Source organism: Eublepharis macularius, chromosome 6 (assembly GCF_028583425.1).
Source record: "Eublepharis macularius isolate TG4126 chromosome 6, MPM_Emac_v1.0, whole genome shotgun sequence".
Lineage (NCBI taxonomy): Eukaryota > Metazoa > Chordata > Lepidosauria > Squamata > Eublepharidae > Eublepharis > Eublepharis macularius.
The window spans coordinates 77,577,008-77,589,672 of NC_072795.1; the positions used below are offsets into that span (position 1 = coordinate 77,577,008).

The following is a 12,665-nucleotide window of genomic DNA, read 5'->3' on the forward strand; positions in this document are numbered from 1 at the left end:
TCCATATGGAGAGAGGGTCAACGACAAGTGAAAACAATCAATCAAATGCAACAAGGCTTGAAATATTATTCTGTCTTCTTGGCTCTTTCAAAATGTGTGTTGATTTGAAAGGATTATTGCATTCTTTTAGTAAAGAGTCTTATCACCTTGGACTGATGTGAAGAGGGTTCTTTTTTTGTGGAAACTCTTAAGTATAATTTTAGAAACTCTTCAATATAATTTATGTATTAGAATCCTGTCTCTTGATACATTTAGGGTAAGGATGTAAGATATACTACACTTAGGGGAGTTACATTGATTCAAGGAAACCTTGTCAAAGTAAATGGTTTTGCAAGGGGAAAGAATAGTCGTATTTTGTGCAGAAGGTTCTAAGTTCAAGTCCTGGCACCCTCAGTTAAAGGATTTCAGGCTGGAGTTATTAGGAAAGACTTTTCTCATCTGGGATTTTAGAGTGTCCTTGACAGTGAGAGAAGATTTCATTTTTCATTTTTTTGTTTTGTTGCTTCATTCAGCAGCTTCATTCATTCATGGAAAAAAAAATTCATTTTTTTGTTTTGTTGCTTCATTCAGCAGTTTGATTCATTTTCTTAGCTGATTTCAACAATTTTCTTGATTTCATGTCTAATTGGAGTAGCTGCTTCATTTCAATTTTGATAATTTAAAAAAAATTCCCACTGATTTCTGAGGAAATTTTAATTCACTGTTATTTTTTAAAATTTCTTTTTAGAATCAGATGAAATTTTCAGGGATGGATACCCTCCATGAGTGAACACTGCCTGCTAAATTTCATCCAAATAGATTTGCATGAAATGCACATAGAACATGGAGATGCTTTTGGTAAGCACCCTGCAAAATTTCAGCTGTTCCCCAAAAAATCATTCTTGAATGTGAATGCGTAATACTACTGGATGTTGGAGTTTAAATGCTGGATCAAAATGAAACTCACCCAGTCTCATGAATATTAATTAGGAGCAATAAAAAGGGAAATAATTTATTGATTTAATGACCACCCTCAAAACATACCAAACAGCCAGAAACCTATGTATTTTTTCAGATGTTCTTAATTCCCTCCCTAGAATCATGAAAAAGTAAAGGAGTCAACCAAACAACAACCTTAATTCAGCTACTTTATACCTTATAGAGCTGTCAATCATATTTCCCCTTGCTTGGGCTCTCCATAATGGCTTGAAAATAATCTCCCTTAAACAGATGAAAAGGCTCTAGGAAATTAGAAAGTCAAAGAGCCAAATGAAGCAGCCAGCCGCTTGAAGTGGCTTGAAGTGCTTCAGATGACTGTGCTTCACTTTGGAGTGATTCAGGAGGAACTTGCTTCATTTAGAAGTCCTCCCAAAGCAGCTCAAAAGCAGGATGATACATTTTGGAGTTTAATTCTTTTAGAAATGCATTCACTCCCCTTAAATTTACATCTGGATTCAGAGGCAGTCGGCTCAGTGATATGTAGCTGAATGCAGAGGAAGGTAGTGAGCCACACTGTTGCCCACATTTGACTGCACATAGTGATTCCTACACTTGTTGACAGAAGCAGACAAAAAAATTAGGTATGAGAAAATGGAAGGGCTGTTCTGCATGTGTAAACCTATCAAGAGGACAATCATCAGTGGTCTGGTGAGAGAGAAAAAATATTCATCTGAATAATTGGTTGGTACTGCTTTATATGGCTGCCATGACAGAACCTTAGCCTTCCATATGTAACAGCCTAATTGGAAAATAAACTTTGCTTTATTTCCATGTCAGTAAATCCATGCCAAGCCAAACCATGCCAGAATTATGGAATATGTGAGAGGAATGGAAACAGCTATAAATGCCACTGTGTCAAACCATATACAGGCTCCAAGTGTGAGAATGGTAAGTGCTATTTTCATATTCTTGTTGCTGTTACATAAAACATATTTACTTTTATATGAACCTTTTAATCAAAATAATTCTATCCCAAATGCATAATTATTTACATTTTAAACAGACTATTGTTAGCTTGGAGATCACAAAATGTACATTCCATCAATCAGTTCAAATATTTATTTCAATGTCATCTGTTTTGAAAAATACTTCAAGATTATATCCATTGTATTTGTGACATGACTTCTTATATTTCATTTAAAAACATCTGTAGTGCTTTCTCATGTTGAGCTTTTTAACTTAAAAAAAATCACCTATTGCAATCAAACCATGTCATACTCAAATATGGACAGATATATAAACTGTGTCTTACTCAAATGTAATACATCCAATTATTCTTTTCTTGCTCTATCATCTTGCCAGAAATACTTAAGCTACAACTCATTCACCTTATGAAACCAGTGATTTCATAAAAAGAGTTGCCCTCTTTTAAGAGATTAAACAGCACAGATAAGCTGCACCTAATGAGAGAGTGAGATAAAATTTAATGACGTAAGGAAAAGATTCCAGTAACAGAAAACATACATTGGTGGTACCAAGAACATGTCATCATAACACACCTATCATGCTCCCACAACAATCAATGTAGAAGGAAGGGAGGGGGCACAAAGGCAAAACAAAGGAAAAAGGGCAATTGGTGCAAAGCGAAGAATCTTTAATAATTGTGCACCCCTACAAGTTTCACATACAGCTTCATCAGATGGAATCTACCAATTATATTTTGTTTTCATTGGTAGGTTCCCCCAGATGAAGCTATATGCGAAATTCTTCTCTTTGCACCTTTTTTATTTCCCACAGCATGCCAATCATGCTGCATACATAGGGTCCCAAGTTGTGCCTATAAAACCTAATCTTGAATAAACAGATCCCTGGAATAAAAAACATTATTGCTTGTACAAAGTATTAGTGCTATGAATTCTTAATAAAGCTTACTAAATGAAAACTAGGCTTGTGGATTTCTTTCATTAATAATTACAATAATTATAAAACTGGAGTGTTGTGTCATTATCATAATTAATATGAAAACAACACATTCTCAATCTAAACAGCCTATAACAGAAAAATGCCATGTGTTCCTTACATTTTGTTCTGTTTCTTTTGTTACTGTAGTCTTTTCCTTCTTTGACTCTACTGGTTTCACTTTTACAAGGCAGCCAATATTTTCCTAATAAGGACAAAAGTTGTGTTCTTTAAAGGGAGGAGTAAGAAAAAGGCTCTGGGCTTGCTTTATAAACTATAAATAGCATTGCTAGCTTCCAGGAGGGGCCTGGAAATCTGGAATTACTACTTATCTGCAGGCCGCAGAGATCATTTCCCATGGAGAAAATGGCTGCTTTGGGAGGTGAAATCTACATTATACCCCACCGAAGTCCCTCTCCTCCCAAATCCCCACCCTCCTCAGGCTCCATCCCCAGATCTCCAGGAATCCCCCAAAGTGGAGTTGGCAACCCAAACTGCAAACTGTAGCATGTGTGAGGTATTCCAGTCCTGAAGGGGTGGGATATTGCTTTCCACTCTTCTCCAAATGTCTGCCCTGCTGTGTCAAATTTTCCCTTACAGTCTGTGATCACCTGCTTGCCTCATATTTTCCCAACTTTATCTCCCTTTCCACCCTAGCAAAGCTCGCACACGTTCTTCCTGCTGCTGCTTGCCTGCCTTGTTCTCCTTCTGACACCAAATGCCCTTGTTTTGTCTCTCTGCCTCATTCTCATAGTACAGTTCTTCAAGCTAAATGGCTGGGGTTGCCAGGTCCCCTTACCTTCCCAGCTGAAGTGGGGGAGACCTGGCTCTTACCTCCTTCTTCCCTTCTGTATGTTCCACTCAGTGCGCACACAATCTCACAGCTGTGTGATGATGTCACTTCCAGTGACGTCACTGCGCAGGCACAGGAATGTGCACACTTCACAGCAGGGCAATTCAGGCCTCAAACAGGCCCACTTCAGTCCATTTGGGACCCAAATAGGCCTGCAGTGAAGCTTGGAAGTACTCTCAGGGTGTTGCGATGACATCAGTGATGTTGTTGCGCCACCCCAGGAGTGTGCCTGGGAGGCCCATTCCCATACCATCCTCCCCCACCAGCCAGGTAAGTGGAGGAGAGGGCAGAGGTTGAAAGCAGGGGATCCCCCACCCCCACTAGAAGAATGGGATCCCTATAAGTGGCTGTAATGCTGTGTTACTGTGTGTTTGAAATATTTCCTAAAAATTCTGTCATAGATCAAGATGGGTAGCCATGTTAGTCTGTCTGTAGCAGTGGGGGGAAAAGTCCAGCAGCACCTATAAGACTAACAAAATTAGTGGTAGGGTATGAGCTTTCATGAGCCACAGTCAGGCCTGGTGCGTCCACAGAGGCAGTGCCTGCAGCCGCCTCAAGTGCTGAACTCTAAAGGAGGTGCCATGCCAGCCCCTGATGACCCCTGACCCAGAAGTGGGCCACATCCCCGCTCACCTCTCCGCCCCTTCACCATTGCTGCCTGCCTTGGCGAGCCGGGCAAGCTGGGCACCTAGGTGGCACGGCAGCGAACAGGTAAGCAGGCCGCCTCCCTGCCCCTTTGCCGCTGCCACTTGCCTCAGGTGAGGGGGATGCTCCTGCGCAATGACGTCACAATGTCGTTGCGCAGGGCTGGAGCGCACGCATGCTTTGCACACGCACGGGAGGGGGGCGCAAGTAGGTATCTCACCTCAGGCACCAGTAACCCTGGCACCAGCCCTAGCCACAGCTCACTTCTTCAGATACTGCTAGAATATGAGTCCATCTGTCCTTATATATTGGAGAGTGGAGTGATTACAGAAGACGAATGATAATAGCTGTGAATGACAAATGCAGGCATGACTGAATAGGGTAGGGTATGCAGAGGGGTAGTAGGTGTGGAGAAATTAGCACTGATAATGAGACAGGAAGTCTTTGTCTTGATTCATTCCAGGTGGATGTATTGTCTTGAGCTTCATTATCAGTTGCAATTCAGCAGTCTCTCTTTCTAATCTCTCTTTGAAATTCCTCTGCAGGAGCACTGCTACTTTTAAGTCAGCAACTGAATGTCCTGGAAGGCTAACATTGTCCCCTGATGGTTTTTGAATGTTTTGGTTCCTGATATCAGATTTATGTCCATTAATTCTTTGTCAAAGGGACTGGCCAGTTTGTCCAATGTAGAGAGTGAAGGGGCATTGCTGACACGTGATGGCGTAAATCACATTGGAGGATGAGCAGGAGTATGAACTCAAGATGGTATGATGTTATTGAGTTCATTGATGATGTTGCTCGGATTGATATGAGAGCAAAGGTGGCATCTTGGTTTGTTGCAGGCCTTGGTACCAGAGTCCATGTTAGTGTTAAGTAGTTTATCATTGTGAGTGAGTAATTGTTTCAGGTTAGTAGGCTGTCTGTAAGCAAGAAAAGATCATCCCCCCAGTGCCTGTATGAGGAAAGTGTCACAATCCAGCACAGGTTGTAGATCATTAATAATGCATTGGATGGGCTTGAGTTGTGGGTTATAGGTGACCACCAATGGTGCTGTGTTGTTATTCTCTTTGGGATTGTCTTGTAGTAAGCTGTCCCTGAGTGTCATTTTGGTCTTCCCAATCATCTTTCTCATTATGTCAGGTGGATACTGTAATTGCAAAAAATGTCTGATGCAGATCCTTCAAGTGACTATCTCTTTCTGAGTGGTTGGAGCCAATTGTCTGGACCCATGGCAAAGAAGTCCTCGAGAGATTTCACTAGGCTTTCCATAACTTCCATCCCACAACCAATCTACACAAGAAATAAACTTCTTGGACATCACACTACAGATACACAAGGGACACATAAGTACCACATTATAACCAGAAATCAACAGATCAGCAACCATATCTACGTACCTCAAGCCAGCACCCAAGCCACATCAAGCAAAAGCAATCCATTGTGTATAGCCAAGCCCTACACTATAGTCACATCTGCTCCAACCCCTCAGACAGATATAGTCACTTGGATGGTACACATCCAAGAAACAGGGTGGGGTCTTCTATGGAAAGGAAATGAGAAACTTCTGAGATAGCAGAGCCCACTCTTTCCCCATTTGTTTCTGTCTATATTGTGCAGATTTTTTTATCTCCACTCTAGGGCCTGTTTCAGATTTCGATATAAAGGTATAGCTAGGGTTGCCACTTGCTGGCAACTGGCAGGAGGATCCAGTTAGAAGATGAGGCTCAAATGGCATCACACAATGCCACGACGTCATTTTTGACTGAAAAAACAGAAGTAACATCACCACACTGCAGTGATACTTTAAGAAACCTATCGATCTCTATGGTTTTTCCAGTAGTGACATCACTTTGGCCAGAAATGATGTTGCAGTGTTACCTGATGCCATTTCCACTTCACCATTTCCTTCTGCTGCTTATATGTGGGCAGCAAGGAGGATCAGTGGGAGCTCTCCTACTGAGGTAAGTGGAATTTCTAGGTACAGTGGCAATAAAATTGCTGCAAAATGAGAAGATAATGTATATTTCTATTTTACCTGTACTTACCACAGTGAAAAACACATGTCAAAGAAACAGCTGCAATAGAGGAGACTGTCTTATAAGCCTAACACAACCTTATTATCGATGCAGTTGCAGATATCCCTATCAGCTACCATTCTGTGACAGAGGTAAGTACTACCTGGATAATGTCTGCTATCCAACAATACTGAAGTAATGCTATTCTATGTAGCTACTTGAAAAGTGGATCAAATCCCTTCATAGTTTTTTAACCGTTGACATCCTCCATTGGAAATAACCTTTTAATTTGGACAAAATTACTTGCTTGTTATATTGCACCCTGTCATTCCTTCAAGATGTTCAGGTTGGTTTATATTGAGTTATTTTATGTTCTCAATAACCCTATAGGTAGGAAGACCTAGCTTCATGGGTTTCCTCAAAACTGAACATACAACTATACCATACTTACCATTTCTATTTATAAAATTATTTACAACTATCTACATCTCTGCATTGTTCTTGCAAGTTATTAATCTCACAGAAAAGCCTGATTTGTTTTATTGTCTGAACACTGGCAGCACGATCAGTTTGTAAACCAAACCCTTGCAAAAATGGAGGTGCCTGTATGAAGCACCGAATAAGATCGAAGTTCACGTGCAACTGTCCTGAGCCATTCAGAGGAAGATATTGTGAGATAGGTAAGGAAATGCTCTATGTTCAAGTGGTGGGCAAAGTAACACATGGGAAGGAAGGAATTTCAGATCCAGTAGTATACTCTGCTTGTAATTTATCAAGTATAGTTATGGATGAGCTTCTTGCCCTTATGACAATACTGTCCAGTTTTCTATGTCAAATGGCCTTAGGTTCATGCTTACTGCCATTTACATGTATGAAGTAGACTAAAGATTTCAGATATTATTATGTGACAGCAAGGGTTATTATTAACAGCTTGGAAGTGAAGCAAAAAGGAAATGAGGAAAGATCTGTGTATGAATGGTTAAGCTGGATGCTTAAAAGTTATTGTGAAAAAAGTATAAGAAAGATACAAGAAAAGATAAAAGGTTTATGTGTAAAAGAGAATGCCACTACAAAATTTAAAAGAGAGAAAGCACTGAAAAAGGAAATCAAAATCATAATAATTTCATATAATGGCATTCCTTTTGCAGGACCCAAAGACTGTTTTACAGAAAATGGCCATACATACAGAGGAAATGTCAGTCAAACAATTCTGAAGAAGACTTGCCTTCACTGGACATCTCACCATCTCTTGGAGAGCAGCTACAATGCATTTATGGAACATGCTGACTATTATGGTCTTGGTGACCATAACTTCTGCCGGTAAACTTCTGTTCAAACATTCAGAATGTTCTCCTTCCCTTCACCTTGCATGAATAAGAATGCCAGAGAAGAATAAGAATCCCTCTGGCAACTAAAACAGTACAGAATGGATTGAATTATTTTCTGCTGCTATGGGGAATAACTACTTTGAAGTTAATAATGCTGTTTAAACACCACGAGTATGAATGAACTCTCCTTGGCTTAGTTGCAGGAACCTTTCATACACAGGCTGTTTTCTCACACCTGTAACCTCTGGAAAATCGCGCAAATCTCATGGCATGACAGCGTCTTCATAGCACAATTTCCCGTCATAATCCTGTTTAATGGCATTTCTGATGTCATCTCACCATTAAACGGGATCATGACGGGAAATCGTGCTATGAAGACACCATCATGCCGTGAGTTTTGTGTGACTTTCTGGAGGGTTTACAGGCATGTGAAAATGGCCACATTGACAGAAACAGTCCCAAGTAGATGTTTGATGGTGGCACACCTGTGAAAGATGCAGGTGAAATCCTTGATCTAGAAAAGTTAACACAATTCATGAAATACTAGCTATCACATGAGGGTCAAACCAGACATGTATTGGTATGTTTGCTGTGTAAAGTGCAAAAAAGTGCATAATCTATTGTTTAGAAAAAACAAGTTCAGATGTGGGGCAGTTAACCCTGCCTCCTCCCTTCCTTTTCTCATTGCACTCTGTTGCTTTATATATTTTTCCTAGCCTGACTCGCTTTTGATAAGACAGCCAGACTAGGACACAAAGGCTTCAAACAAGGGAGTTCAAGAAAGAGGAGTGGCAGAGTTCAGCATCTCTCATCTGAGTATTGCCAGAATATATGTGGATATCCCCATCATGTCTAGTTTGACCGTACATCTCTTTGGTTGAACAAGGTTTTAGTAGTAAGTAATCACCACCAGCAATGAAAATGTTATTATGACTAATAATATTACCATTGGACATCTAAACCCCCTCACTGGAATTGAAAATATTATACTATATCAGCTACACATATCTAGGAAATGTTTACAAACAGTGCTTTGTAATTAGGGTGGTGTGCATCACCATAAAAAGAAAACATACACAATTAGTGAAGATCATATTTATATAGCGGTATGAACCATTTTCCATTCTGCTACCTTCCTGCTCTTCAGTTAGTAACTTGCTCGCTTATGACTGGTGAGTGGTGACTATCAAAACCTCCCTCCTTCAGGAATCCAGATGGTGATGAAAAGCCCTGGTGCTTTGTCAACGTGGATAACAAGGTGAAATGGGATTTCTGTGATGTCTCTCCCTGCTCAGCAACAGGTAGAGTGGATAATAATGTGGAACATATTAATTCAAGTTGAAAGGTGTAGCAGATTGGCAGACAGTGTGAATTTCCTGCCATCTCTCTGCCACCACAACACAGCCCACAAAATTATAGTGACTCTAGCATGATTTTTTAAACAGTGTTCTTGAAGCTCTGCCCAAGAGTTTTGTGTTATTATAGGATCTGCTATTTGTAGATTGCTGAGAAGTGTGCCAAACAAATAACAAGTTCTGAGATGTCTATTGTCAAGAGACACAGAAAGAATTAAATATAAAACACTACATCACAAAACAAACCATTCACAGAAGGAAGGAATAACATTCCACCTGAGCCTATCAGGAATTATACTGATGCACTGTGAGAAACAGCTTTGATGCAGAAAAGTTGCATTCCTGTGGATAACCATTTCAGAGCTGAAAGGGATGTGTATGTGTGCATGTCTAGATAGGCACTATAACATTTCCAAATGTTGCCATATCCTTTCTATTATAACAGAGTACTTTGGGACTACAACCAGCTTTAATGTGCTGCCTAGAGTGGGTAACAGGCCTGGTACATGTGGACAACCAGAGATGATAAGATCACTCAAGAGAATCTACGGTGGTACCAAGACGACTCCTGGCAAGCATCCATGGCAAGCTTCTCTTCAGAGCAAGTTTTCAATGGGATCTTCCATGCCAAGGGGACACTACTGTGCAGGAGTACTGATTGAACCATGCTGGGTTCTTACTGCTGCTCATTGTATTATGTAAGGATGCCCACTACATTCTACTGATTTCCTGTTGGCTACATTACAGTTAGGAAATTAAGGCATAAGCCACAGAGAAGTGAAGTGACTGGTCTTGGTGTGGTGAAAAGAGAGAATTTCCTCTTCTCACATACTAAAACTCATGACTATGTAATGAAGTGAATGAACAGTAGATTCAAGAGAGGCAAAAGAAAGTATTACTTTATGCATTGCATCTGTAACTTCTGGAACTCACTGCCACATGTTCACAATGGCCACTTGTTTAGAGAGTTTTAAAAGGAATTAAACAAATTTATGGAGAAAAGATCCATCAATTGTTAAATGGAGCCTCCATTTCAGATGCAGTATACCTCTGAATGCTAGTTGCCGGTATTCAGCAAATGGCATATTTGGTCTCTGTGGCCTTGCTTGTGGGTTTTCCAGTACATCTGCCTGACCACTGTGAGAAACAGAATGCTAGATTGTTGATTTACTCCATCTGGAATCTTCTTACAGCATTGAGTCAGGTGCACCACTTTTGCTTCACTCAGTACTGGTTCTGCTGTAATGTGAGTCATTTTAGTACTAAAAATGGCTCCACGTGACTCTGAGCTATTGGCTAGTCGAAGCATCCAAAATTCAAACTCCATGCCAGGGTTTGCTGATGTAAATACTGTTGGCAAGGAAATATGCAGAATCAATGCAACCATTTTATAATAAGCTCTTTCACAGAATGTTCCACAAATGTATATGTTTCAGAGAGAGAGAGAGAGCAGACTCCGTTTACCCTGGCACTTTGCACAAAACTTGACTCTGTGGTATAAGATCATATGTCTTTGAATAGGAAGATGATTATTTAATCAGTTATTTTTAGCAGTATAATTATGTTTCAAAAGTCTGCAGAATAGTGTGGCTTTGTGTTTTGAGTGCTGTCTGATGCTCATAGGTTAATATATTAAAGATATTTTCCATGGTGTTCAGGAGATTCATGTACAGGGATTGAATCAGAAGGTCACTGAATTCTCTTGCAAGCTTTCTAATTATGACTTTGGTTCTTTTGCTTCACAGGACAAGCATATATAACCTCCAGGTGTCCCTTGGGGAACAAGATCTCACTAGGAAAGAGCATCATGAGCAGACGTTTGATGTAGAAAAAATAATTAAACATGGACACTATGTAGAAAGAGAGCAGATTCCATACAATGATATTGGCAAGTTTCTATGACTCATGTGTTGCTTACAAACATTATTGTTCTCTGAGGACAGAAGAAGGAAACAGTGAGCATTAGCTGAAGAACATTGATGCAGGGTAAAAATCAGGACAAATACATTGTGTCTATAAACTGGGCAGTAGAGCATATAATTCAGGAATGTGGCAAAGCCCTCATCTGTTAGAAATGTTCAAAACTAGATTGTACTGGATACAAAGTACCACAAGTACAAAAATATTTTTGGAACGGACTTCCTTATTCTCACTGCCACCCTCAAAGTCCCCTAATATCTGCTTTTGGGAGTCAGGGGACCCTCACAGAGTGGGGAGCTCAATTATCAACATAAGGGGATAGCTGTCAAAATACCTTCATCCTCCCCTAACATTGCACCATTGTAAAAGAATCTTTGGATCCAACTTATTTTTTCAGAGATTCTTCTACATATTTACTTATTGCATAGCAAGTTCAGAAAAATGGATAGACTGAGCATATGGTGCTACTGGACTCTTTTTGATTTTGCTACTACAGACTAACACGGCTAACTCCTCTGCATCTATGAGCATATGAGAAGCCTATACATGTCCTATTGTGAATGGAAGAATGGTGCTTATGTCTTGGACATAGTATCAATTTCAGTGCCCCCAAATTCAAGACATTGTGTCAGGCTTTCTTCCTTTCTGGTCATGAAAGGAACTTGGAGCTCCTTTGTCAGTTCCTCAAAAGTGGCCATAAGCTAAGTGTACTCACTAAAATTACTGCAGCCAGCAAACAGAAAATCATCTAAACAATATGTAACCTTAGTTGACCCAGCATCTACAAGAAGTCCCAGACCAACATTGTACTAAAAAGCTCAAAAACTACACAAGGGTAGAATATACCATAGGCAGGGCTTTAACTGCCCCTCAAACTGAAAATCTAACAACTCAAAGACAAAAAGATGAAGCCTGAAAGTGGATTTTATATCAGCTTTGCTAACATGGCACCCTGACTCCATGATCTAACCATGTCATCTGCCAAATCAAAAGATGAATAATTCATCTGGTATCCCATCACTGGGTATCCAAAAGTACAATCTAAATAATCTTTCTGAATTATTTAAAGACTATGTAAGGGACAGATTTACAATGCTAAGTTTAATTGATAATGAACCAGAAGAACTATGGGTTGAAACCAGAGATATTATCAAGGAAGAATGTAGCCTGTAGCCAAAAGAAAGCAGAAACCTAAATGAATGACTGAGGAAACTCTTAAAATTGCTAAAGACAGATGAGAAACAAAAGCAAAAGAAAACAGATAAGAGTCCAAATTCTAAATGCAGCTTTTCAGCAACTTGCAATCAGAGATAAAAAAATTTATTATAATAACTAGTGCAAAGAAATAGAGAAGAAAAAAGGGAGAACAAGAGATATGTTCCACAAGAGCAGGGAAATCAAAGGGAAATTCAAGCCATGGTTCAGGATGCTGAAAGATCAACATGGAAATACAATATCTGATCAGGACAAAATAAAGATGGAAACCATATACTGAAGATACCTTTAAAGAAGAATCTTTTGACAAAGAACCAGAAATCTTAGAAAGTGAAGCTGCATTCAAAGCAATTGGGAGAAACAAAGCACCTGGAGTAGATGGACTATGCAGAGCATATCATAAGGAAAGCTGGATTAGATTCAGGTGAAAATTGATGGAAGGAATATTACGTTTGAG

At 39.8% G+C, this 12,665-nt stretch overlaps 1 protein-coding gene across 2 annotated transcripts in view; it reads left to right on the forward strand.

The window, feature by feature from the left end:
* Positions 1 to 12,665, forward strand: part of HABP2 (hyaluronan binding protein 2) — a 53,146-nt gene that overhangs the window by 26,703 nt on the left and 13,778 nt on the right. The window contains exons 1-8 of one of the 2 annotated variants that reach the window (XM_054982286.1): positions 2 to 94; positions 1,756 to 1,866; positions 6,426 to 6,542; positions 6,951 to 7,070; positions 7,539 to 7,710; positions 8,925 to 9,019; positions 9,519 to 9,771; positions 10,819 to 10,961. In XM_054982286.1, the coding sequence (XP_054838261.1) occupies positions 46 to 94; positions 1,756 to 1,866; positions 6,426 to 6,542; positions 6,951 to 7,070; positions 7,539 to 7,710; positions 8,925 to 9,019; positions 9,519 to 9,771; positions 10,819 to 10,961 (1,060 nt within the window). In that variant the 5' untranslated portion in view covers positions 2 to 45. Of the gene's footprint in view, position 1; positions 95 to 1,755; positions 1,867 to 6,425; positions 6,543 to 6,950; positions 7,071 to 7,538; positions 7,711 to 8,924; positions 9,020 to 9,518; positions 9,772 to 10,818; positions 10,962 to 12,665 lie in introns of those variants that run through there. The other variant, XM_054982285.1, reaches the window with a different exon arrangement.